This window comes from Stylophora pistillata, chromosome 2 (genome assembly GCF_964205215.1).
Source record: "Stylophora pistillata chromosome 2, jaStyPist1.2, whole genome shotgun sequence".
Classification (NCBI taxonomy): domain Eukaryota; kingdom Metazoa; phylum Cnidaria; class Anthozoa; order Scleractinia; family Pocilloporidae; genus Stylophora; species Stylophora pistillata.
This window is the reverse complement of record NC_142520.1, coordinates 42,551,774-42,579,280: the sequence shown is the minus strand read 5'-3', so window position 1 is coordinate 42,579,280 and position 27,507 is coordinate 42,551,774. Positions and strand designations below refer to the sequence as shown.

At 38.6% G+C, this 27,507-nt stretch overlaps 1 protein-coding gene and 1 pseudogene across 1 annotated transcript; both read right to left on the bottom strand.

Annotated features, from left to right (window-relative positions):
* Nucleotides 1–2,415: 2,415 nt before the first annotated feature.
* Nucleotides 2,416–21,447, bottom strand: LOC148739612 (uncharacterized). The gene is made up of 11 exons (XM_088749514.1): nt 20,905–21,447; nt 20,153–20,193; nt 19,542–19,613; nt 7,896–7,967; nt 7,318–7,389; nt 6,979–7,050; nt 6,559–6,630; nt 6,202–6,276; nt 4,992–5,988; nt 3,416–3,497; nt 2,416–2,744 (listed from the first exon to the last, which is right to left on the bottom strand). Exons 1-11 carry the CDS (start codon nt 21,445–21,447, stop codon nt 2,608–2,610), a joined length of 2,235 nt encoding a protein of 744 aa, XP_088605640.1. The 3' UTR covers nt 2,416–2,607.
* Nucleotides 21,448–23,137: 1,690 nt separating this feature from the next.
* LOC148739611 (uncharacterized) lies at nt 23,138–24,608 on the bottom strand (annotated as a pseudogene).
* Nucleotides 24,609–27,507: the final 2,899 nt, after the last annotated feature.

The window sequence follows — 27,507 nt, the reverse complement described above, 5'->3', positions numbered from 1 at the left end:
CGGCAATTTTCTCTGACAACCGCAAACTTGCCAATAAGAGGTTTTTCGATTGCGCTGCTCCGTTAGGTTCAGTAAGAAAGGAAGGAAATACCAACCTACTCTCATGAACTCATTCATAAGACAGACTTAGAATCTGTGATTTGATTAGTGATTATGACGTTAAAAATACGTAATACCGATCTTATTTGTATGACAGAAAAGAAACAGTACAGTCAAAGATTCCATGCACCAGCTTGGAAGTACCATTCAATACTTTGGGTGGTACAAAGCATTCCTTAATTTAATGTTCTTTAAAATAGTGTACTTTCCTTCAAAATAAATGAAAATTAAAATGACCTTATACCTTTTACAGTCTTTTTAGTGGCTGGTCGGATGTCAAAATCATCGTCATAATCTGTTTCAAGGAACAAGTGGAGTAAACCATTACATGATGCTTTTGGTTCGTGTTTTCTACTTAGATATATTACTATACTAATGCATTATACATGCGGTAATATTCTTGTTTATTATCCAACTACACTCCGTAGAGTAGAAATAACGCCCAAGACGAATACAAATATCACACGTTATTTGTATTTCAGAGAACCGGTTAGACAGGTTTTCTCGAATCGGGCAAGCAACGAAGTGAATTGAAGTTACAATTTATTTTTCTGACGATGAAGAGTCGGAATAGCTAGCAAATATTGATTCAAGTTTATTAGATAAATCGAACGAAGAAAAGCAGCTAGACGACAATGGTATTTCAGCATTTATGGAAGAAAATATAAACAGCAAAACGACAAAGCGCCAACTCCGTTCCGCGGCTAGGCATACTTCTGTCACGCACTCCCCATAAATAAATATCCGAAAAATTCGCCTGCACTGAAATAAAAATTTGGCTTGTTGGATTATAAATAACATATTAGACGTTTTTGTGTGTCGTATCGCTCAGTATTTTTACTCGTTATTTAAATTTTGACTCGCCCGTAGGGCGAGTCAAAATACGACACAACCCGCAAAAATACTCAACCCTACTACACAGCGAAACGTCTAATAAGATATATGTATTCTATTATTTATGGATTGATGATTGTATACTAAGTAATCCAGTTATTAAAAAGAAGACCTTACATACTTTTGTTCAAGTTTACTGTTCGCTTTACATTCAGAACTGGACGCACGCAAGCGTAAAAAACTTGCACCAAAGCTTAGAAATCGCGTCAAATTAGCTGAGTTCTCGATGGATACAAGCTTATGTTACACAGCCTATATTTACATCTGCAAGATTGTGAGTTTTATTTCAATTAACAAGTAATAATACCTGAGGAAGATGTACTTTCATCCCCTCTACAGGCTTGTTCCATCGCTGTCGACAAAGTTAAGGAATATTTTTAAGTTGGAGTTATTTATCATATAATAAAACCAAAAACTTAAAACAGAAAAATTATAAACAATTATTGGATGAGGTTTTAGTGATATCCGGAATAACCAAGGTAGAGGTAAGTGTTATTAGCCGAGGCCCAAGGCTGAGGCTGATAACACTAACCGAGAACTTGACTGTTCCGGATAGCACAAACACCTCATCCAATAATTGTTTTATTACACATTCGCCACTTTTGTCGATCTGTTAGTCTTTTCCGAATCTTTATCTTCAAGTAATTTCTCAATTTCTAGCTGGGTCGATGATGCGAATCGAGAAGCCATTCCTACTTCGCTGTCCGTGAACTAGACATTGCTCCACCGGAAATCATACATTACGCGCGCAACCTACAGATTATTTACTAATCTGTAGGTACAGATTAGTGAATAATCTGTAGGTTGTGCTGTTTCCCAGAATTAACTGTGGGCATTTAGCCAATGAGAAGACAGATGGTGACAGCAATGTATAATAATGATCAATATCGACGTATCATTCGTTTACTACGGCTGTCTCGTATATGGGTTCGAAGGTATCTTTCCTACTATAATAAACTATGCAGGTTACTGATGGAAAGGGGGAGATCTCAAGGGTAGGGGGGTAGAAAGTCCTTAGGAAGACTGTCACCAGAATTTTTAGTGTTATCTAAAGAAAAATATAAAGCTAGGTGAACTTGGTTTTCTCCATGCAGTTATCAACCAAAAGTGATAACACCAAAGCTCATCACATTTATAACAGGTGGGAAAACCCTTCGTCGATCTTTTCTCTGTTCAAACCCACATAAAGAATGTATCAGAGCAGGAAAGGAATGTCGTGGTTTCGCCCTAGGTATTTCAAATTGAATTTGCAAATATTCTGGTAAATTTAGTTAATTAGGCTACATATACCTGCCAAGGAAGTTGAGCTACAAAGTCAATCCCGGCATAACCATCGACATCAGTATTATGGTTGCAAATTTTTCGAGTGGAATAATTTCCTTGGTATTTTTCCCATTTGATTGTTTTAATTTAATTTTTGCAAAGTGCTGTTTTAATATAAGTACACAGACGGAGTACTGACCTAGTTGCGGATCAGGCAATTCAGGGACTTCCTCTACTGGGATTTCATGGTATTCTATTTCTTGCATTTCAATATGTTTTCCTATGGGCAAAAAAATAGGCGAAAAAAAAAAGATTATAAAAGGGAAGAAAAGAAAGTATAGATAAGTGACATTACAAAAGGTTGCTGAAGAAGACAGGGGATATTTCATAGGTAATTACATTGAGAAGAACTATATCTTTACCCTCCTCGTTGTTAGCATGTGCACCTTCATTTCCAAAATGTCCCTGCTGATCATTTTCTGCTTCTTCTATTTCATAAAACAACAACAATAAATCTGTCTTGATCTTCTATGATCCAAACAGAGAATAAGCCACTGCCAGGCTTATCCAAACAGTTATTTCAATGAAAAACATTCTACTAGTCAGATTTGTATCTTTACCTTGAAACTGAAGACAGAGATTTATCGCTTTATATTTTGATAGTAACTTAAAAATGTCCGCTCATATTTTTATTAAAATGGGTTTGGTAAATGGCACCAATTTGTTTCAACATTCCAAGAACATGGTTTTGGAGATACCAATCTCCATAAATTGAATTGAAATAAGGATTTCTACCACCGAAGCCCCCCTTCCCCCATGAAACTTCTTTAGCCCCTATTTCTACCCTTGAATTCAGAGTCACTCCCTTGCCTGTTCGTGCTTTAGCTCCTCGTGTTCTTCATTACAATCCCATTTTGCTCATTTCAATAATTTTCTCAGTTAATCACAATAAAAAATGAAAAAATACAGATCACTTTTTACCATTTCAAAGCATTTTCACTCTTATCCCCCTTGAAAGCCCTAAACGCAAAACAATTTGAACCAAGGCACTAACAGAAAACTTGCACAAAAATTGTTAAACCTTAAAGTTTGTTTATTTCGAGGTGTGGAACACCATTATTGTTATCATGGTATTTTAAAATAGAACATAAAACTGTACCTTCTTGATTTTGCCCTCTGTTGAAGAAAGATCGAACATTGGACCACAGCTTCCTCAGTTTTGGTTTCAGTATAGCTTGCACCTACACATCAGAAATTTATGGGATAGTTAGTGTGAGACTCTTGAATAATTAACAACTATTCACCGAAGTGGAGGTGGTTAGTGGTGGATATTTACCAAGCCGCGAAGCGGCGAGGTAAATATCCACCGCTAACGACCGACACTGAGGTAAATAGTTGTTTTAGTATACACTAAAACAGTGAGATAATATACACCACCAAAAATTTATTTTAATTCATACATTCCAGCAACGATTCCAACATTTTCCCGCGCGTAACGATCCAACGCGGCTCGGATCGCGGTAAGTGATTTTTTGTTGTAAAAACTGCCGTCACGTTTCTTCGCTGACAGATAAAATTTCCTAAGAAATTTGTTTAGCTCTGGTGGCGACATTTCTTCAAATGGTGTTGCAAACTCTTTCTGTATTTGAAACTATTCTGTAAAAACTACCATTAAACTTTGATTTTCAAGTGAACAAGTGAGGTTACGCAAGATTAATTTGCATTTGTAAACAAAACCTTTTTCTCATTGGTTTTTATCGATAAACTACCGGTTACCTTCAAACACGGCCAAACCAAATTTAGTCGCTTTCTCTGTGTTTTCAGGGACTGCTTCGTCGTTATTTGAGTGATTTATTCGCTTGTCACGGATGCAAACCAGCACGCCATTTTTTCCCAAGTTCCTCGGAGGTTAATAGCAAAGGATATTCGGAGTTTGACTAGCCAATCAGAGCGCGCCTTCAACGCTATCCACTGTTTTAGTATATACTAATCTCTATTATATTTAAAGTGCCCATAATATCAAAAAAAATGTTTTTCGCTCATCTAATTCTACATTTCACCAGATGAACTTCTGAGAAAAAAAATGTTCGATTTGGATAAAACGCAATTTTTTGCTTATTTCTTAAAGACATTCAAATTTACCGCCATTTTGTTCCACCATTCGCACCAGTCTTCCTCGGTTTAAAGTGAGTCGTGACGTAGGTTCAGGAACACGTGATTTTGGGTTCTGACTTATCTCACTTGAAAACAGGTTGGAATTTGCTTCAGAGTAGTCTCCATTTAGTTTACAATGCCCGAAAGGTGCGTTGCCGCTCTTTGTGACAACGTTGGTTTTAAACTTAAGGTCAAGTGAGGTTCCTGAACCTACGTCACAGGCATCAGTCACGTGGTCATTTTGAGCTCGTTACTCTTGTAATCAGCGGTAGGGGTCGACCGCAAGAAAATAGAATTTTGAACTTTGTAAAAATTCGTAAAAAGATTGCGTTTTATCCAAATCGAAAACTTTTTCACATAAGTTCATTTGGTGAAATGTAGAATTAGATAAGCGAAAAACGTTTTTTGACATTATGGGCACTTTAAGTTGGTCTCCGTGGTCAAAATCAACTCTTTTTCATTTTTTTTTTATGTCAACCGTCACAGTTACAAAATTAAGTTGTCAGCCTGCTCTGACACGAAAGCAGACTTAAACATGGCAGTATGCCCTATTCAAAAGTAATAAAAAATAAACCTGTTACCTGTGGAGTAGAAAGCGTATACAGCAATGGGTTGACAGCTGAATTGATCGGCAGAGCAAACACTGCAATCCATACTGCCAGATCTCCAGGTGGATCAAATGTTTTCTCGACGTGCGACTTGACGCCGATAGCAATGATTGGTATCCAACACAGGAAATCGGTCAGAATAATGAAGAAGACTCTTTTGGCAAGAGCCCTTTCTCTTTTGGCTTGGGAACTTTGTGCTCTTGCTCGTATTTCACGAATAGTTCCATGCGCTCCGAGCTGTTTGCTTGACGACCATGATTTCAACAAGATGGTAATGTAAGCCACCATTATGAAGATAAAAAGAGAAAAATTCAAAACGATAAAGATGGAAGTGGAGTATTCCCAGCCTTCTTGTAATTGCGGGGAAAGCTGAAGGGGCAGGCACACTACGTTCTTGCCATAATACCAGTCACCGAAATAGCGCATTCCAGACAAGGGAAGGAATGCCATAACGCCTCCCACCAACCAGATGACTGCACACATTATACGAGTCTGCCTTGGTGTAACTTTTGCAAAAGTGTAGGGAAACACAATGTTCTTGAGTCGGTCCCATGCAATCAAAGAAATCATCATAACTGACACCTCACTTGAAAGGATAGACATGGCGCCATTGAAATGACAAAACCAGCCAGTGCGCCACTCATAGTCGTGCAGGTAGTATTCCCCCGACCATTGTAGGTCTTTTATAGCTATAATGATAAGGTAAATACCCATGATGCCGTCTGAGATACCCAGATTCACCAACATGATAGACTGGACCACATTGTTATCAGGGAAAAAATACTGCCACCCAACAACAAACAAAGACCCAAACAACGACAGAAGACCGACAACCCAAAGACTTCTCCTTGGAGCAAGGTTACGGAACATAGAGTGACAGCTTGCGAAGTTGTCATTGAAAGAATAGTCGCAATCGGCATCCTGCCTGGAAAGATCGAGGTGGCAGCACATTAGGTTGGTGTCCAAAGTCCTGGATTTGGAAAAAAAAGAGAAGAAATATTTAGCATTAATAACAACCTTACATGGATAGAAAACAATGGGCATTCAGTGATTTAGATACATTAAAGGTTAATGATCTGCAAACGCTTAATAATTGGTGATTGATTGATAACATACACTCTTATTAAAACAATTTTTTTAGAGGGGTGATTGAAGTAATTGCTTATTATGGAAGGAGTCTTACACTCTGATAATGTGCTTCAACTGCTGGGTGAAAAGTCCTCTAGGGAGCTCAGCCATCAGGTTGTAGTGCATAAACCTGCAATTTTGAAAAATAATCAGAAAAACAATAAGTTGGATTGTATAGAAATTAAACCAAAAAATTTAATTTGGCTTACTCCAAAAAATGTATTTGAATTGAAAGAATGAGACTCATTTATTATTGTTAAAGAAAAACAGAAAGCACAAAAAAGAGGGAAAGAAAAAATAGAAAAAACCCAAGAACCCTAAATATTTCATAAGAAAGCCCAGCTTTGTAGTTAATTTTATGCAACAAGGTTTACTTGCTTAGATGAAAATCTCTAATTTGCCGTACACTTACAAAAATCGCAATTCGTGGGCATAGGTAAAAGTCGTGCTGGAAACGTTTTGTATCTTATTGCCGAAGATATCTCTGAAACGAATAACATAATAACTCACAATTAGTAAGTAGACAGGGTCTCACGATTGTCTGTTTCCTCATCAATTTACATGGAACTGCAGTGAAACTATCTGGCTCTCAACCATGGGTGTTTGCGTTTTTCTTATAGCTCACCTTGCTTGCTGAAAGTATGTTCACAAAAGACTATATTTTTAGTCAAACATAAATCACTAGAGCAGTACTTTGTTAATCAGCTTATTTTTATTTATTTGATATTAGAATTTGTGAACTTAAAGATCAGATTTTAAATGCTTCTGTTATATTCTTTCCATTGCTTCAAGTATTCTAATTTTTTTTCTGTTTGTGATTAACTGTACTCACAGAGCTTTGAGGTTTCCGACGCCTTTAAAAATTTTGTCAGGCAAAGTCTCGATTTTGTTCTCCGAGAGATATCTTAAACAGGCGAAAGGAATAGAAGATAAATAATATAATTGTAACATATTATCGCAATCGGGTGTGACACATTAAATTTAATCGATGACAGAGTTAACATTACAATCTTGTAATTTTGCTGTTATCAACTGAGTTGATAAATGTAAAATGGCCTTCGTAAAAAATTTATAAAAGCTGACGTTTTGAGCGTTAGCCCCTCGCCAGAGCTGTATATGGTTTGCGAGTCCACTCATCTTGGGAAAAGGTTTCAACTGTGAGTGTACTTACAATTCGATCAACTTTACCAAGCCCTGGAACTGATCTTCATGAAGCCTCTCAATTTTATTGTAGTCCAATTTCCTAAAGAAAGCACCGTGGAAAGTTTAGACTACATATGCAGATGTAGCTGTGGAGTAATATCTTTAACACTGTTTTTTTTTTTTTTTTTCATTTTTTAGGCCACTACAGTAGTTCAGGTAAGGCAGTGACAATGCTTTCTCCAATAAAATAGCTCTCAGTTTTCATTTCTTACTCTTCAAAGAAAAACATCAGACATGAGAATAATACTTTCAAGGTTGAGCTAAAAAAATCCCAAGTTTATTCCCAAGCGCCTTCAAGAAGTCTATTGTTTAAAGCTGAATTTTAAAAACTATTTATCATCCATTTCCTTTTACAATTTACGAACTTATTGGGTAGTTTGATCCTCCAATACAATATTATTATATATAATATTTCAAAGGAAACTAATGTTTGCCTCCTGAAAGTACATTATAATTTGAATTGTCAATTAATCTAGGAAGCTGTTGTATTTACCACATTCTAAAATTTTCAATACAATCTTTAATGTCGATAAGAATTTTACTCACAGAAATTCTACTGCTGTAATGTTTCTGAAGATGTGCGGTGGCAGATTTCTAAGCTCGTTGTTTGACAAATCCCTACAAGAGATCACCACAGTTACAAGGGATTTGCTAATGATAGAATTACCATCTAAACTGATTCATAGAATAATAACTATTGGCAGTTTGTCTTGAAAAACTTTCAAAAGGTGTGTTATTACTTGTGTAGTGGCCTCCCCTTTTCAGTTTAATTCCCCCAAATCTTTAGCACATATTCCCAGGAAGAAGTCATATGTCTTTAAATCCAGCCCAAGAAGACCCTAGCATATTAAACTTGCTAAGAACACAATAATAAAGAATAACTAGAACTTGAGAACATCTGTCAACATCTTTTGAGAAAAAATGACAGGAAATATGTTTCCCTTATAAAAAATGAAAGAAGAAGCCAATCAAGGAAATATGCACTTTGGACTTTTTTTTTGGGGGGGGGGGGAAACTCCTCACAGCAGTGAAATAATTATAAAATAAAACAAAACAAAGAAACAAAAACCAAAACAAAGAAATAGGTGCAAAAAAAATAACCTTACCTGTAGAAGAAAGATAATATCCAAATGCAAGCTATTTCTTTTGTCACAACTATTATTATTGTCATCATCATTATCATCATTATCACTACTATTATTATTGCTATTACTTTTATTACTGTTACTATTTAATCATCATTACTACAATTATTACTATTAGTATTATTACTAGCATTAGCAACATTATTACTGGCACAGCTGTAGCTTAATGGTTTATCCAGCAGAAAGAAATCGAGGCGTTGCTGACGCTGCTATTAGAGAGAAGCATTTAAACTTTTAAACCTCCAAGTACCTTAGCATTACTTAACAAAGCACATCAACTGCATGAAATAGCATTCTGTTATTCATCTAATCAGATTTACAAAATCAAGCTGTTAACACTCCATGATGTTTGAGATGCTACGGCTGTGCCTTTGTAAACAATATAAAAAAAAAATGATCATTTGGTTCAAACCAATTATCTCCTTTGTTAAATAACCATTTCACTCACAGATGTATCAGCTTGGAAAGGCTGCTAAAAAGTCGGTGTGGTAGACTCTTCAACTTGTTATTCGACAGATAGCTGGTAGGAATGATGAAACAAAAAATGCCTTTTCATTACGACTGTTGCTCATAATTCATAAGCAAAAATCATACAAACAGATGCTGGTCATCAAAAATTATAAAAAAATAAATCGTAGTCAAATCTGGGCATTATGCTAATTTTAGAGAAATGAATGTTTAATCTTGTCTCACAATTTGTCAAACAATTTAACGTTCATTTATCTATAAAAACCAGGATCAACAGCACCATTTTGTTCATTGCTTATCATGGTTACTGTCGAGTATATACATATTGCGCATTCATTTTGGTAAGGTCAATAATTCTAGCAAAAGGAGAAACTCGTAGCTGACAGTTTTACATTAACTAACACACCAAACTCTCTTCTCTTATGTTGGAAGAGGTACGCTGGTTCCCCTTTCATTTAAAATCATTTCTAAGGTAGAAATAATTAAAGAAATTATCGAGCTCTTGATCTCAGCAGATATGAAAATAGGTGAAAAAAGGTAAAAATATCCCATAGTGACTGGAAACTTTATGGCACGCATGATTTCATTGTTGCATGACTGCAGATCTTACACTCTGATTATTAGAAAAACAAAGATCAAAATTTGGTTAAATTGATTGATTACATTTTGGTTCTTATTGAAATATTGCAAGTGGCTAATATTTCTTTCAGTCTTTAATAAATGATTGGAACAGTGACAAAGAGATGAGCAGTCAGTAAGCTAATTTCTGAGGAAAGGATATGCAAAAAAACTTACAGTTCCCGCAGGTTTTCTAGATCTTGAAATAATTCAGGATGTAGTTCAGTGATGTTGTTGTCTTGCAACCATCTATGTTGAAGTAGAGAAACATGATTTGTTGTATCACATCCAGCAATTTCTATCAAAATTGCTTCTAACTGACCTGTCTTTTTTCATTGAAGAGAAAGAGAGATTATGAAAAAAAAAAGAAAAAGAATGGGCAAAATGAATGACAAATGGGTGGTTGGGAAGTGTAATGCTCTTACTTTATGAAACATTTATTCTAACACTGAGCTGCATCATTTAATTCACAACTTAACAAATAACCATATTATGGCTCTGACCACACAATACAACACCACAATGCAAAGCAATACCGTCATGGCTTTTTCGTAAAGTTTAGATTAGAAACTATTTTCTTTGTATTAATAATTTCATAGGTAACTTTTTTTCTTATTAGATTAAAAATGTGATTATCTGTTTTCTTGATAGTGTTTTTGTTGCACTTCACAGCACAAGTCATAATGCAGATCTTGAAACACTTTGATCTAGCAAAGGGAAATGATAAACTGATACGATGCAAAGTTCTGTTTTGAGGTCAAGGAGTTTCTTCTTCAATAGCATTTGATATTTACTCACAGTTCTTTTAATTCTTTCAATTGTTTGAAAGCGCTTCCCTTTATTCTTTCCAGGTCGTTGTCATTCAGGCGTCTACGTTATTTACCATGAAAAATCGATTATTAGTTCATCTGTCTGGTTAGTGCGATTAGTGTCGGTGTTATCAATTACTGATGTTTTGACAAGTAACCAAAAGTGACATCAGTGACATCGAGTGAGGAGTGGCTCCCACCAACTTTACCCAAAAAAGATACGCTTAGTTTTGTAATGAAACTACGTTCATAATGAAAATTTTAAGGGAAATCTTTTAATAAGGACGCCTGGTGATGACTGTTCTACAATGAATGAATACCTCACTTAAAGGGTAAATCATAGCAAGATATCTGATATGTGAAGCTTTTAAAGTTGTTGTGGAGCAAAGGAGGCACATCTTTCCTGCTCTATCAGAAATATAGGACAATACAGTGTCTATCTCTGAATCTGTAAATTCCTGTTCTTCTGTACATTAGGAATTGATGAACAGGTGATAATTAGTCTGAAATCTGAGTTTTTAATCCACAGGTGCGAGAGTTGGCCCCTGGTATTAGTTGTATGATTTGGCTCTTTACTCAGGAGGACTGTCCACCTGTTTTCACTTGTTTGATGGCTATACCAAAACATTTTCCCATATCTGCCAGAAACCATTGCAGCTGGTAAAAATCCTGATGAGATCAAACCAGCAACTGGTTTTGTTTTGATTCCTTACATCTAAGGTGTTACGGAAACCCATCGAGAGAATTTTGAATAGCCACAATGTTTAAGGTTCTCTAAAACCTTTTCAGACTTTGAGGATGTTTTTGCCAAACTTAAGGATCCTGTCACACAAGAACAATAAACCGATGCTATTTATACTATTCCGTGCAATGACTGTGAACACGAGTATATTGGACAGACCAAACGTCAGTTTAGTAATCGGTTGAGAGAATTACGGTCTTTTCATCCAGAAGTCTTTTCATCCGAGTCTTTTCATCCAAAAGTCTTTTCGTCCAAGTCTTCTCGTCCAAAAGTACTTTTACCTAAGTCTGTTCGTTTACTTGATAAGTCTTTTCTCGAAGCAAATATATAACTTTTAGAAGGCTACATAAGGCTGTATAAAGAACTGCAGCAACTACAGAATACAGGGCCATTGAGGTCCACCTTGTCGGCATGCTTTGAAGAGCGAGGCAGATATATTATATTATAGATAAGGCTATAAAGAGCTTATCAGTGGGAGCCGTTGCCCATTTGGTTCCCCAATTTTCATTTACGAATTCAATGTCATGAATTTAATTCACAGGGAATGAATGAGGTTTTAACGCAATATATTTTATTAAATAGTGGCAAAAATGAAGACTTGCTTGCCGTTCAATTATTTCAAGCGAAAGAAATGGGAATATTAGGCTCATTGTTAAGCGTCTATTGAGCGTAAAAGACAACGAAGTGTAACATCACTACGTGTCCGACATACCCAAATGGCGGCGGCTCCCAACAAATAGTTATTTATTTGCTTCGCAGAAAGACTTAAAGACTTAAGATGAAAATACTTTAGGAGGAAAAGACTTGGACGAAAAGACTCTCGGACCAGACCGGACACTATCAAAAAGCGGTCTTCTTTTGCAGAAAAGAAAACTCAGCTTTGTCGGAGCACACATGCCTGACTAATCATACAATTGGGTGGGATAATTCTAAAATGATCACCAATAATCGACGTTACCACCAGTGCCCTTATGTGGCATATCAACTCCGCCCACGTGACTATAACCAGAAATCCTATACAAGATGGCTACCAAAATGGCCGCGAGCATGCGCAAAGTGCGGAAATGCGGAATAAATATGGCTGCGAAGTAAAAAAGAAATAATGGGAAAATGAAAATATTTTGCATTTTGTACCATTACTGCTAGAAACTCAACGTTCCCCATCATCAAAATGGAGTTAAGTTCGAACCGCATTTCAATCGAAAGAACAGTGAGAAAAAAATGATTTTAGACGGTACGTTTTCATTCCAATAACATAAAAGCCACATAAAAGTCACACTCCCTCTTTCTTTTATCCCTTGTAGATGGGCTCACCTTCAAGGTTTCTTTAGTCTGCTAAGAGTAAACGGTTGAATTGACTCGGTTCCCCATCATCTTATATCCGAAAGATAAGAAGTTTAACTCGCCAAGCAAACATTGTTTCGCTCCAAAAGCATCCCAAACATGGTGCCCTTTCGATTTGTAAATTGGCATTTTGCAGGAATGCGAGAAGCGAGGAAATGAAGCCATTACTTCGGCAAAAATGCTCCTTCGAGCAGTTCGTTTTTGTACTTCTAGTGCCATTTTGTTTAAATACATTCTAATTATCGTACATGAAGTACCTAAAGGTAAAAAAACCGCCGTACAACGTATTTGTATCGTCTAAAACCATTTTTTTTTCTCACTTTTCTTTCGATTGTACGTAATTGTCCACGAGAAACCCGGGCAGAACCGGGCAGGGGTGATAAACCGCAATTAAACGATTTGGCTCAAACTTGGCTAAGTGTCAGAGTTAACAAATGTGTGAAAATAATACGTCAAAATATCTAATTCCCGGGGAGCGCTGGGAAAACTCTCATTTCCTGCATTTTTTGCATAATTAACTAACTAACTTTGCATTGCTGCTGTATCAAACTGAAAATCCATCAGCAGATTCAATCAACAGGATTATATTTTATATCTATCAGACTTCTAGAAAATTGAGTTGTTTTAACTTTTTCATTTCATTTCTTTCCTTACCTCTCGCTTAAGTAAAGGCGACGTTTTCTGGTTTTAAAAAAGTCAAAAAATAAGGGTATTTTAAGGCCCAATATCTCCAATGAGCAACCACTTCTGATCATTATTCATATATGAACAGTAAAAGCTATCACTTTACTTCCAAAATTAGTAATAACATTTTTGGGCAATCTATTTCACAACCCATGCTGACGTGAGGTTTACATATGCCTCCCGCTTTTTCGTCTATATCATCAAAATTCCGTACACCTCACCTTTGTTTTATTAACTTAAAATAGCTTGAAATTTACAAGAAATTTCCCACAGTATCGTTTAAACATGAACGAGGAGAGAATATTCAAAGAGCGCAGGTTGAGCCATTTTTGAGAACTTTCTTCGCAGCTATATTTGGATCATTCTCGAGGAAACGCAGCAGTTGATGATGAACATCAACGGCGCATGTAGTCGAACTTTCTGGCTTAAGAAATCTAGGAAGAAACTTGATAGTACATAAATGTCTCTGTGGTGCACATGATATGTGTTGGTGTCAAAAAGATAATTTGATGCCCTAAAAGCTGATGTTAATCAAAAGGACAATCCGCCATCTTTGAGCAGCTCGCGCCTGCAATTTTGTTCAGCGGTCAACTTTGACATTCATTTGGCATATTTTGTTTCTAGTCTACAAAGTTTAAAACGTAATAAAGATTTACGGCTACCAAGATATTTGACCGAAAAACAAATAAGCACGTGATATATTGGTCTCTTATCAGCACAGGGAAAAAAAAGAAAATGGTTGAAAGACTGACACGTATATGGAAATCAGTTACAAATGTTATCCGAGGTTTACTGCATACATTTGATATGTAATCTCTTTGGGTGTACTGTCATATCATATCTGGCCTCGGTGTGCACAATATATTTTGGCAGCCTCTTTGCCCCAGCCACATCGTAACAGATTATATTACATTCACGCTCGACTGCTGAATAATATTGCCGGCTTGGTAAAGGATGGCGCAGCGTTGATCACGTAGACGGAGGAACTAGGGGAATTAGTTTACAACGAGATCTAGTGATCCCTTTGCAACCTTCCAACATTGTATGTGTTTGGAAATCAGCGACGTTTATTTTTAGTAAAGGACAAGGATGCAGCAATGTCAAAGTTATCCAATTCAGTTAACTTGATGGTAATGGATCAGTTTGAAAGAAGATGTCTATGAGACTTTAATGCCACAGTGCTAGTCACACTACCACCGACTTTCTGTGGTCGAATATCCTATCCAAGACGTAAGATTTTTTCCCGCCTTTGCGGGTGTCCTTAGGAAAGAATTCGTACGCGCGCTACTTTCATTAAATCCTGGCCTTACAAGCTATACATCAGAAGAAAGCTTGATAAATACAAATTACGATAAAAATATAATTTAAGTCAATGAGTTTTCACTTTAGGAAATTTCAGGAGTCGGTAGGACGTGAATCGATCGAGGGTTCTTCTACTGAATTTATCTGTTATCGGATGCCACATGCAGCACAAGCAAAATATCTACGCAGTCTCAAGGCAACAATCAACAAAAGTATGTCAGGCTATTTCGATATTCTGATTGGTTGTCTGGATATTACCATCTAAAGTTGAAGTAGTTAAAAATATGCAAGGCGTGTTGCGTAAATGAACGCAAAAAAACTTACATTTTCCTCATATAAATAATCATTGGCTGAATTAATTCCTGTAAAAACAGCGCCAAAAAAGCGATCACGTCTCTTCAAAGTCGTTTTCTTGGACGTCGAAACAACCTTTTGCCATAATCTTTCTTGTAGTAACTTGCTATGTTTGCCCCCTGACAACCTCAGAGACGTTTGCGAAAACACAAGGATCCGCGAAATGTGAAAGAGAGGATTCTAGTTGCCTTTCATATCACTTTATGCCTGGGATGTTTGCAAATACACGAGAGTTGGTGTCGCAAAATCCTGCTCTCATGTACTCACCGTCTGACAATGAAGCTGAGTCTGACACTCCCACAATCTCGAAATGCATGCCGACGTCCTTGGTACACAGTTTCTCTTATCAATTGCTTTGCCAACTGTGCATTTTAAAATTTTCGGACCTAAAGGTGTTCGGGGAAGCATAGTCTCTGGCCTGCTTGCGTCACTCTGAAAAGTTGAAGCGTCTGCGCATGAAGGAGGTTTTCTTCCGGGTTTTGATGTTAACATTGGTGGATTGTCGGTTATTATTTGCAACCTTTAAGAGCGGGTCACTTTTGTCTGATACTTACTTCGAAATCGATTGTTGATCCCCCCCCCTTTCCTCGCCCCACCTTTCAGCACTTTTGCAATTGACCAATTTCTAAGGTACCTCTAGATGAAGAGCCAGATGTTACAATAGACAGCTGCAAGAGATTATATATCAAATGTATTCAGCAAACCTCGGATAAAATATGTACATGATTTCTATATGCGTGTCAGGTTTTTAACCTTTTTTCACTCCTTCTGCTACCAGGAGACCAATATATCACCAGCTTATTTGTTTTTCGGTGAACCAGCAACTATCTCAAGCTTATCAAGTAATTAACAAGTCAAATATTTTGGCAGCTGTTAATCTTTGTTACATTTTAAACTTTGTAGAATAGAAATACAACATGCCAAATAAATGTCAAAGTTGAGTGCTGAACAAAATTGCAGACGCGATCTTATCAAAGATGGTGGATTGTCCTTTTGATTAACATCAGCATTTAGGGCATCAAATTATCTTTTTGCCACCTATATATATCATGTAAGTCGATACGTATCACGCCGTAAAAGACCAATCATTCTGGTGGATCTTCCCACGAGCTCTGTCTCCGTTTAAAATTTCAACGAGGCAACGAAGCAAATCGAATTTGGTACATTGTGGACACAATGGCTACTGATCTAACAAATGATATCAAGCCAAAAGTTGCAACTGTGGCACCGCAGAGACATGTATGTACCTTCAATTTTCTTCCTAGATTTCTTAAGTCAGAAAGTTCGACTACATGCGCCATTGATGTTCATAATCAACTGCTGCGTCTCCTCGAGAATAATCCAATTATGGCTGTGAAAAAAGTTCTCAAAAATGGCTCAACTTGCACTATTCAAAGATTCTTTCCTCGTTGATGTTTAAACGATAATCTCTGGGAAATTTATTGTAAATTTCAAGTTATTTTAAGTCAATAAAACAAAGATGTGGTGTACGAAATGTTGATGATATAAACTAAAAAGCGGGAGTTGGATGTAAATTTCACGTCAGCATGGTCTAAGAAAAAAACATTGCCCAAAAAATTTTATTACTGATTTTGGAAGTCCAGTAATGGCTTTCATTGCCCATATAAAAATAATGATCGGAAGTGGTTGCTCATCGGAGTTATTGAGCCTTAAAATACCCTTATTTTTGGACTTTGTAAACACCCGAAAAAGTCGCCTTTACTTAAGCGAGAGGCAAGGGAAGAAATGAAATTAAAAAGTTAAAACAATTCAATTTTCTAGAAGTGTCATAAATATAAAATACAATCCAGTCAATTTAATTTGCAGATAGATTTTCAGTTTGCCACAGCAGCAATGCCAAGTCAGCTAATTAATTATGCAAAAAATGCATGGAGTATGGGTTTTCCCAGGGGTACACTCTATCTCCCCGAGAATTAAATATTTTGACGCATTATTTTCACAAATTTGTTTACTCATGATACTTAGCGTCTGTGCCAAGTTTAAGCCAAATCAGTGATTTGAGGTTTATCGCCCTTTCCCCGGTTTTCTCGTGGACACGCTCTTAAAAATCGAAAAAAAGCAGGAATTTGAAGAAAACGATAGCTGACTGACAGGGCTGAATGATGAAATGCTAAGTCAAGGGGTATGCGGTCATCAACGTGGGCTCGATTTTTTTAGATCTAAAATTTAGCGAAATTATCGGAAATGATGAGGGCTGACATTTAAAACAGAGGAACTTTGTTTTCGTCCAAGGGTATTTTCTTATTTCTAGAGGTTTCAAGGAGAAAATTAATTTTCGAAAATTTTTTAGGGGGGTGTACCAAGTTTTTAAAGGCTGTTTTTTTTTAAAGAAAAGCGGCAAGGAAACGACGCCTCGAAGCAATAGAATAGGAAGTCAACTCTGCAAACTACTCAATACGCCGCCAAGACGAAATGTCTCTTAGTGACCGGGAAACGCCTTTCAAATAAGATCGTCGATAGTTCTTTATCTTCCTCCGTGGTAACTCAAATACAGAGCAGGTGGATAGTCAGAAACTCCTTGGAATTATCATTGACCGACACTTAAACTTTAATAATCACGTTTCAATCGCGAAACCGAGGGAGGAAGGACCCTCAGCGTATCTGCGACAAGGCTGTGGAACTAGCTACCTTCTAACCTCAGTAGAAAAAGAGGTGACAACAGTTGCTTCTTTCAGATAGGCCCTTCACAGACATTTCCTAACGAGCTACGATGAAGTAGAACATTTTAGTCCGAGTGCGATAGTAAATTAAATCTCGCCTACCCTCGTTTCAATCGCGAAATCGAGACGACTCAAGCAGCATATTATATTTAACCCGACCAATGTGGCAAATACTATTTTATTTAGTTTTTAGCTTGCATTCTTACAGACCTGTTTATAATCCTCGAATTCATTTTACATACATCTTAACTCTAATTATGGTAATTTTAGGATCGAGGGCCACTAACTAGTTCATCAGTTGAACTAGTCATGTACCCTCCTTAAATAAAGTTACTATTATCGTTATTATTATTGCTCAAAAATCCGTTTCTCGCGACAAAAACCGAGCGCATGCGCATGCGTTATTCAGCTCTCTCACGGTAGCTAATATTAAGTGCCATGTCTGATGTTCCTCTCAGAACTTCCTTTCAACCTTGAAAATTTTTTAGTGGAGACCTCATTGAAAGTAAGGGCTTTCCCTTATTTTCGATCTATTCTCCAGGAAATCTGCAAAACTTAGAGCATTTAAGCTGCAGTAATAGCCTTTCGAATGATTTTTCCTTCGTCCGTCCGCCACATTGAATACCGAAATTTACACGCCCGTCGTCAAAGTCGTTGACTGTCTACGATTTCTGCTTATGTTTAAATCGTGATGATGGTGGCTTACTACCTGAAGCCTATTTGCACCTCGTCAGAAAAAAGGGCAGCTAATTAGTGAGCGTATTCAAGGACCTCTTATCGTAGCGAACAGGTCATCACTGAAGAAGGCACTAGACAGGAGTGTCGAAACGTTCGCTCTATGAATGGTAATTTCCTGGTTGCATTTCTTAAATTCTTAAATCCAGAGTAGCATCAAACCATGTCTGATTTGCTTCTTTTGGAGCACATTATGAGATCAAAAGGGCAGGATCTTTTTCCATCTTTGAAACCTGATCTCGAGATGTCTTTATGTACACAAGTAAAAGACTCACTTGTCGGTAGTCTTGAGTAAGAAGATCGTGGAGACGAAAAAAAGTTACTTACAAAAATCTCAACTTTGTGTTGCTGTCAAAGATTCCCTGGGAAAGGTTGTGCAATTGCATTTCAGACAAGTACCTATGGATATTGTACACTTAGATAAGTATTCTATAGCGTATAACACAGCAGAAATACATTAGCAAATCACTTATTAGTTAGTTAAGTAAACCCAAACATGTCTTGAATTTGTCGTTGACATTTTCGTTACGTAGAAACTTGACAAATTTAATTCTAGTCATTAATTTATACCCAGACAGAGTAGTACCCAGTTTTATAACTGCATTACAGTCAGTAAATCGATGTTTATGTTTTTTTCCTAATCTGTACATGTGATTTAACGCCCCTTGAATTATCAAAAACTTTGGTTGGCTCTAAATCTTACAGGATATTCCAAGATGTCTTTTGACATGCTAATTGCACAGGGGGCACCCACAAGTTTAGATGCAACTGGTTTCTTTTTGGAATAATAGAAAACTTGCGAGTGGAAAATTGCTCTCGCATTACTTTGGTTCTTTTAGTTAGTTCTCATTAATTTTTAAAAAATATGCTTGGTGATCAGTGGCGGATCCAGGCCTTAAGCTAACAGGGGGGAGGGTGGTACTGTGTGTTTAAACCTGCAAGCTCTTCTTCCTTCTACGATGTTTTTACCAAAAATGAAGAGGAAGGAAGAAAGCTGGCCCCCAGCCCGTCTCCTAGATCTGCCGCTAGTACTGAATTCATTATCATATTCGTTCCTTTCTGAGAATGTTCAAATGGTTCTTAAAATTGATTATTAACGGATCTTAACACAAATTTTCTAACACAATTATTCTGGAATTTGTGTTTACTAATTGTTAAACGCCATTAGACATCATTGCCTATTTCAATAAATTAGTTACTTGCTCATGTTTTAACTTATCTCAAAAGTTATAAACGTGAGCAAGTTATAAACAACAACAATTAATACTCTTAGTAATGTCTTAAACTAGGGAAAATTAAACTCCACTTACAGCCACTCCAAGCGAGTATTTCTCTTGAAAACATCTGACGGCAATTTAGTCAACGGGTTACCGGACAAGACACTAAAAGAAAAAGAACAACGTTACGAGATTGACAGTAACAAATCAATCGCGCTTCTTCTGCTTTAATTAAGATTTCTAGTACATGATGCTGCAATAAAGTGAATACTCTGAATAGTTTGAAGATACTTTGAGATATTTTAAATTTAAAAAAATGCCACTGAATCAAAATTGTTATCCACGCCCTCTTTTAAAAACTTAGATCACCGCTACATGTGATATAAATCTCTTTATTGATCCTGTAGCTTACAGATCTTGTCGATGCTACGTCTAGAAAATTTCGAACTCGCGCTCGGTTGAAGAGACTCGAGAAGCTGATTGAGGTTTTGTGATCGAGCGAGTGAGCGAGCGAGGTTCGAAAATGTTTTCCTAGCTGTAGCGATGGCACTGAAACTTATGTTAAGAGTCTAAGATCGGCAGCGAAATCTTCGGGATAGATATTACGTCGAAAAATTCGCGCGCTAACAAGCCGTAGCGTTTAATTAGCTCTGAGAGTCATGCATAATGATAAGGTACCAAAAAAATCGCACGTGGAATCCTACCTCCCGGCCCGTAATGGCGCTACACAAGCATTAACATTGACCTATAGAGGATTACAACGCAATGTTAACGTTAATTGTTCCTAGTGCAACGTCACTGGGTGACGAAACGTACAGGCAAGTCCACAATTAAGCCTCATGAGAAACTTCAGCTTCTCTTTCGAGTAAGACTACATTGTCTATAGGACGTTCGAGTGTGTTTGATTTGGTTTTCAGCGTGACACTTCTAACAAGACGTACAGTCTCGTTGGTTCGCCTTAACGCCTGTTAAGCGTGCAAGTGGCCAGAGACCTCTGGGGGACTTCTCATCTGTGACCAGTACGATGTCTCCAATTTTAAAATTCCGACGCGGTCTGAACCTTTTTTCGTCTCTCTAGCAAAGTTGGGAGGTATTCCTTCACCCATCGGAGTGGCGACAGCCGAGATTTCCCCATGACGAATGAACAATAAACGAGACCTCGCGCGTTGGTAATGCGAAGGTAGGATACGGCGCCATAAGCGATCTAACTGCCATGAGCAAAGTGGTGGATCTGACAAGTTGTGACCTGGCCGAAGTCAGGCGGCTTGAAACATCGATGAACTTTGAGTGACTCCAGCTTAGGGAGATCTCCGAACCATCTCTGCCAGGTATTGGTGTCCTCGTTTGAAGCTATGTCGTCCCTACCTAAGCCATTTCGACACAACTTCTACAATAAACGCTTAGCTGGGAGGATGAAGGGCGCGACGAACCCCAGAGGGTCATTGAGGGAACTCACGAAGGAGAGGATTTCGCGTCTAGTGAAAGGCTTGTTCTTTAAGGATATCTTAAAGCCAAGGGTGTCCGTTTCGACATCCCATCGGGTTCCCAGAAGACGTTCACAGGGAAATTTGTCGAGTAGATGATCCTTCACTGAGACTGCTCTCTCTGATGTAGGTACAGACGCAATGACTTTTCTGAAGTTAGATATCCATTTGGTTAACCGAAATCCCCCTTTGGCTAACAGTACATGTAGTTCTGATACCAATGATATTGCCTTGGCTTCGCCTTTGATGGACTTAAAACAATCGTCCACGTAGAAATTGCGCCTTAAACTCCTCACGGCCTCTTCGCAGAACATTTCTTGTTTATCGTCTGCCGTTCGCTTTAAGCTAAAATTAGCGCAACTCGGGGACGAAGTGGCGCCTAATAAATGAACCAGCCTTTGGTAATCTTCTGGGTCCTTGTTGGGGTCGTTTCTTTGCCACCATAGGAAACGAAGTGAATCGCAATCCTTAGGGATGAAACGCACCTTGTGGAACATTCCTTCGATGTCAGCCATTATGCCAATGAGCTCTTCACGAAAGCGAATCAGAACTCCCACGAAGTTGTTGGTTAGGTCTGGACCCTGCAAAAGCTGATAGCTTAAAGACACCTCGTTGTATCGCGCGGCACAGTCGAATACCACACAAGCATTGTCTGGCTTGTTCGGGTTCACGACAGGGGGGTGAGGTAAGTACCATATTACACCAGCGTGTGTTCCAATGGAACCTTGGGTAGCATTTAAGCTTGCCTGTTAATTCTCCAAGAGGCTGCCTATAAATGCTGAATACCTCGAATACAGGTTTGGATTCTTAAGGAATCTTTTGCGCAGTAACCTCACACGGTGTTCTACCATTGTGCGGTTGTTTGGTAAACAGGGCACACCATGTTTCCAGGTTAATTCTATCTAGTAGTGACCCTCCTTCAAGAAGATCGACTGCCTCATAATGAATAGTGCACGCTTGTCCTCTTTTGAACATTGCTGGTTCACTGATGCATATGGAATCCGAGAATTCCCAGCTGCAGAACTGCGAAACTGCTGGCTAAGTCCCTCGTCGGCCCTTACAAAGTTGTACACTGGCTGTGGCTGACCCATTGTCACCAAAGGCCCATTTACCGTCTAACCAAACATAGTTGGAGCCGCGAATGGGCCTTCGCCTTAACTAACACCAATTCCTTGAGGTTCCGAGGCCTTTGGAACGTCGCATCCTCTAAGCAAGCCAATATCCGCATTGATCGTTCAGATTTGAATATTTCTGAGGTAAGGGAAGCTGACCACATCCTCTTGAGTCGGAATACTGTCATTACTCACAAGTTGTTTCGGTACTGAAAACACGGACGGAAGATCTACGAAGTGATTTTCATCCAGATCAAATGCTTCTAAACTTAAGAGATTGCATTTCACTATACATGCACAGTTCTGCTTGGTGGGGGTAGTAAGGGAAAGTCGCGTCTTGACCCCTTCGATGCCCAAAGTGTCCACGAGCTTCTTGGAACATAATGTGGTATTGGAGCCGCTATCGAGAAAGGTTACGGTTGATCTATTTTTTTCTTTAGCCTTGACCCTTACAGGAACTATCGGTAGCGCAGTAGCTGATTTGCTGGCCCAATGGAAGCACACTGACCATCGGCGCTGATAAAGCTGCTTTGGGCGTTGCTTGCAGCATCGCTGTCTGGTATTAAAACCTCATACTCATTAGTATTCTCACGACGCGATGTCTCCATAGGTTCTTGTGCATCTCTCTGTGGATGGAGATACGTGGAATGGTTGGATTAACATCCAGAAACCTCACAGAAACTTGACTTGGGGCACTCACTCGGAAAGGGGCTAGGAAGAAGGCAGTTAGCACAGAGATCCTGTGAACGAACGAACTCAAGTCTCCGCTCCACGCGAAGGTTCTTGAAGTTTTTGCAGCAGACTAAGACGTGCTGAATATTGCAAAAGGTACACTTGGCAGGTAGCCATTGTCACAGATGAGCCATTGGATGAATCTGGCTGCTTATAGTTAACATCAACGTGGTGTGCATCATTCCCGGAAGTAGAAAAATTGGCACCTCTTCTATTGAATGACCCTTTTCAATCCTTTGCGCGAACCCTTGGATTATCTTTAATGTCTCCAATGCCGGATGGGCCATTGCTCGAGCTTTCGCGTCCAAAAATTTTACAAGCGTCGTGGAAAGTGATCTCTCTTTGCTCATTATTCGTAATGTCATCTGCCTTGTCGAGCCAACCTCGTCTCAGGGGGGAGTGGCAACCTTCTCACAATTTTCTTTAGACTGTCGGTATTGTCAACCTTGTTGAGGTAACCAACAGCTTGCAAAGTATTTATACAATCTGTAAGTGCAACTGAAAGCTTCTGGAGAGCGTTACAACTTCCAATCTTTACGGGGAGCCTGTTTATTAAACGTTCTACCAGTGCTTGTTGCGATTTTATATCCTTGTCCTTACCTTTCCTTCAAAAGCCGGAGCGCATCGATGTATTCCCTATCTGCAGGTTCCATCGCTAGGCACCTTTTTCTTAAATCATGGACATCACCATGAGTGTACTGTACAAGGTAGTGTAGGTGCATCTTGCTGTCAGTGGTCTTCGCCTCGATGAGATTCGTAAACGACCGCACGAAGTTGTAGTAGTTGGTGGGGTCTCCGTCAAACACTTGCACCTCCCTGTTTGGTAATGTGAGTGACAAGGAAAGCTTGTTTTGCAGAGCAAGTAGTTCTTGGAACTGTAAATCACGAGACTTTTGAAGATGAAAAAGACTCTTGTTATGCCTTTGCTGCTCTCTCTCTGAATCTCTATTAGTTCTTGTAGTAATCTCTCTCCGGTAGATGAGCCATGTGATGATGACCTATCTTTTACACCCCCTTCATAATGACCAACGAGGCGAACTCTTCAAATTATTTGTTCTCTATAGGCTTGGCATCCCGTAGAGCTGTGGGAGGGCGTGGCTTCATAGGAGTAAATGACTGTAGATCTAACGGAAGAGGAAACACTTGAGCAGGAATTCCAGATAGCTGTTTGACACTGGCAGTTTCTAGCTCGGCATTCGCGTACGTTTGCTCCTCGGCCTGTGCTCTAGAAATTTTCCTTTCCAGATCCAGCTCACACTTTCTTTGATCGAAGCGCAACTTGGCTTCTTCTTGAAGTTGTTGCTGCTTAATAACTTCCTGTCGAAGACGTAACTCTTCTCGCCGTATAGCTTGCTGTTTATGAAGGGTTGGAGCATCTGCTTGTAGAGCTGCCCTTTTTGCAGCAGCGGCCAATCTTGGGCTATGCACATGGGCCAAAGAGCCACCACCCGATTTCCGAGATGACGCGTGCGATCGCGCGTATGTTCTCCAATCGACGTTGCTAATTGAATCTTCCCGTCGAATCTCGCTCTCGTGGTTATTTGCACTGGCCGTTATGTTGCGGTAAACTGATGTAATGTCTCTTGAAAATTAGCAATCCTTATACATTCGGATTCGTAATAATCTTGAGAGTCTTGAATCTCTTCTTCGTCACTTAACACTGGGTGATAATTTGCATGAGCAGTTTCGAAAGCCTTTATTGTCTTGTTAAACTCTTGTGCCTCGGATAAAAATTCCTCCGCTGAAGGTGATTGCGACATACACATAGTGATTTCAGTAGTTTTTTTCGAAACGTTGCCCTTTGCTGTTCGCCTGCTTCTGCGAAGACAGATTAAATTGAATCACCGTGTTCTGTTTATTCATTTACGCGTCCAGAGGAAAGTTCACGGAACTATGTCTTACCGAGAGGAGTAGAAGAAGCCATGATTTTTTCATCTATTTTGTGAAGACACAGAAAAAGTTTTTGTGAGAGTTGAAGTTGAGGCGCAATTCTTGAAATAAATTCATTTTGGTCAATGTTGTATACTTGTGATTTTTCAAGTATTGCCCCGGGGGCGGGGTATAAAAATGTGGTTTTGATAAAAGACATTGCCCTGCATAGAGAGGAATTTGCTTCCTTTAGTTGGGGGGCTTGGTCTAATGCCCCGCTATTCCCCGGGTATGGGGGTGTGGGGCTTTCCACTGACTAGTGCATTACAGTTCTAGTCTATGCTATGTCTAGAAAATTTGGAACTCGCGCTCGGTTGAAGATACTCGAGGAGCCAATTGAGGTTTTTGTGATCGAGCGAGTGAGGTTCGAAAATGTTTTCCTGACTGTAGCGATGGCGCTGAAGCTTAAGTTAAGAGTCTAAGATCGGCTGCGAGAACTTCGGGCTAGAGAATACGTTGGAAAATTTGCGCGCTAACAAGGCGTAGCGTTTAAATAGCTCTATAAGGCATGCATAAATGATAACTGTTAACACAAAAATTCGCACGTGGAATCCTACATATCCTTCTGTTCATTTAGCCCTCATTTATCTTGTATTATACGGTGAGCAAATACAATATCATCTTCCACTTATAGAAAGCGTAAAGCACAGATATTTGTTGTTTCCAAAAATGCTTCAGAGCAAATTCCACAGCTTGTTTTCGTCCAGAGTACTTTCAAAAACTAAATTGAAAAAAATTTTTCAGAGCTTTATTAAATACATAATTATATCTTATTAGAAGTTTTGTTGCGTAGCATCGCTGAGTATTTTTACGAGTTGTGCACTATTTTGACGAGCCCGTAGGGAGAGTGAAATTATAAACAACGAGTTAAAATGCTCAGCGATTCTTAACAACAAAACGTTTGATAAGAGATTTATCATCCAAAACGCCAGATTATTTTAGTGCGAGCGAATCTTGCGGATATTTCCAGAGTACAAATGTCGCTAGATATTTGTACTCGTCTCGCGTGATGATTGTACGTACACATGCTTACTATTTTAGCGCTAAGCCATCAAAATAATTTTATAAAAACACTTGAAACCCAGAGATTGGTAATGAGATCTTTCTTAGTAAATGAAAAAAATATCTTTTGATTAATTATGGGCCAATTGGAAAATCTATAATTAACAAAAATAGCACAGGTTTCCCATTTTCCAAGAGGAAGTTCAATGGGAAAACATAAAGATAATTTTAGTTCTGTTGACCTTTAATCAAACTTCACGAAAAAATGGATTTTCAACATATTTGCTCAGTGCAAACCAAAAAAAATTTGGTGCAAACATAGAGTAAATATAAAGCAAGGGTGGCAAATGCCACATTTGCTCATACATTTGCACCGGGTAACAAAATGTATGAGCAAATGTGGCATTTAATTTATCAACATTGCTCTGCATTTACTATGTTTCCACCAAATTTGCTTATATTTGCACTGCGCAAATATGCTGTAGATCCGTTTTATCGTGCAATAATTAGTTCAGCTTCAATGTGTCATTAGTTGAGGCATATTCATTATTTCAATATAACTTTCTACTCAGGAAATCAGAGGACGGAAACGTCTCCCTCCTCAGCCAACACAAGAGGCAAAGAGAATCGCTGTTTGCTGTTGGTATGGGATGGTCCCTTCCACTGCCTCGTGTTGAATTGTCATGGAATCTTGTGAGCTGGTGTGTTTGAGATAAGGTATGCTTAAAAAGGGGTGTTGTCACTTTGACTGACAAAGTGTACTTCCGACTTGGTTCCTGACTTAGGTTTCCATGGCACAAGCCTTCAAGGCGGACCGGGAGCTCAAGGATGTCCTAATTTAAGGGATTACACTTGTGTCCCGTTATCATAAGAATAAGTACCTAAGATATTGCATTCTCCAATGGCTCTTGTAGATCCTGGGTGTCGGGTAGTGTTCCTTGGAAGTAAATCACCGATGTGAAAGCAGCATAGCATCGGTAAAGCGAGCAAAAGGACTTAGAATTGGACTTGGGATCTGACGGTCTTGTGTTTCTTTTCCATTTCATGTGCAGCCGTTGGAATTCAGTTTCCCACAGTTACTTGCATTTTTTCCTCCATGGTGGAATTGATGATTTCTTTAGTTTTCTCTCCTTTTCCCTGCTTGCCTTCACGGGACTCTTTCCGTGGCGGCTTTAAGTTTCTTGGTGAAGGAACGTTTTTGCGTAGTGATAAAACTACTTCAGTTTGATGGTGCTTTTAATAGGTGTTGACCTCGTCTTCAAGAAATCTCACACCTTCGTCGATTTCTTGAAGGAATTTGTTATTGACTTCTTCTTTCTTTTTTAGAGTAACGACGTAAAGTGCGAGCTTATTTACAGCAGTTTTATGGCTCTTGAGCGATTCTCGAGCTTCGTCGATTGAGTCAAGCTTTTTTAGGCGTGTTAATATTTTACTACGTGGTGGCGGCTAACGGTTTCGTCCTCACTCTTGTTCACCATATGTCGAAGCTTGAAGTGTCGTTGCCTTCGTTCACCTCCAACAGCCTTTTTTTCTTTTTTTTTTTTTTTTTTTGCATTTCTTCATTTGGGGATGAGCTATCTTTACTGGGACGCTTTTTCTCCTCGCTTTTCTGTTGATTGGCTTTCCGATATATTCAAATTCCATGACTTTCAATAATTTTTGGGGGAGCGTCAACACGTACTTTTACATCCCTTAGTTGCTAGCTTTAATTATCCAGTCACGCATAAATGCGAGCGTTGATTGCATTTCAGTAACAAGAAAGCCGGTGAAGAGTACGTCATTAAGTTTTAAGGATACCAA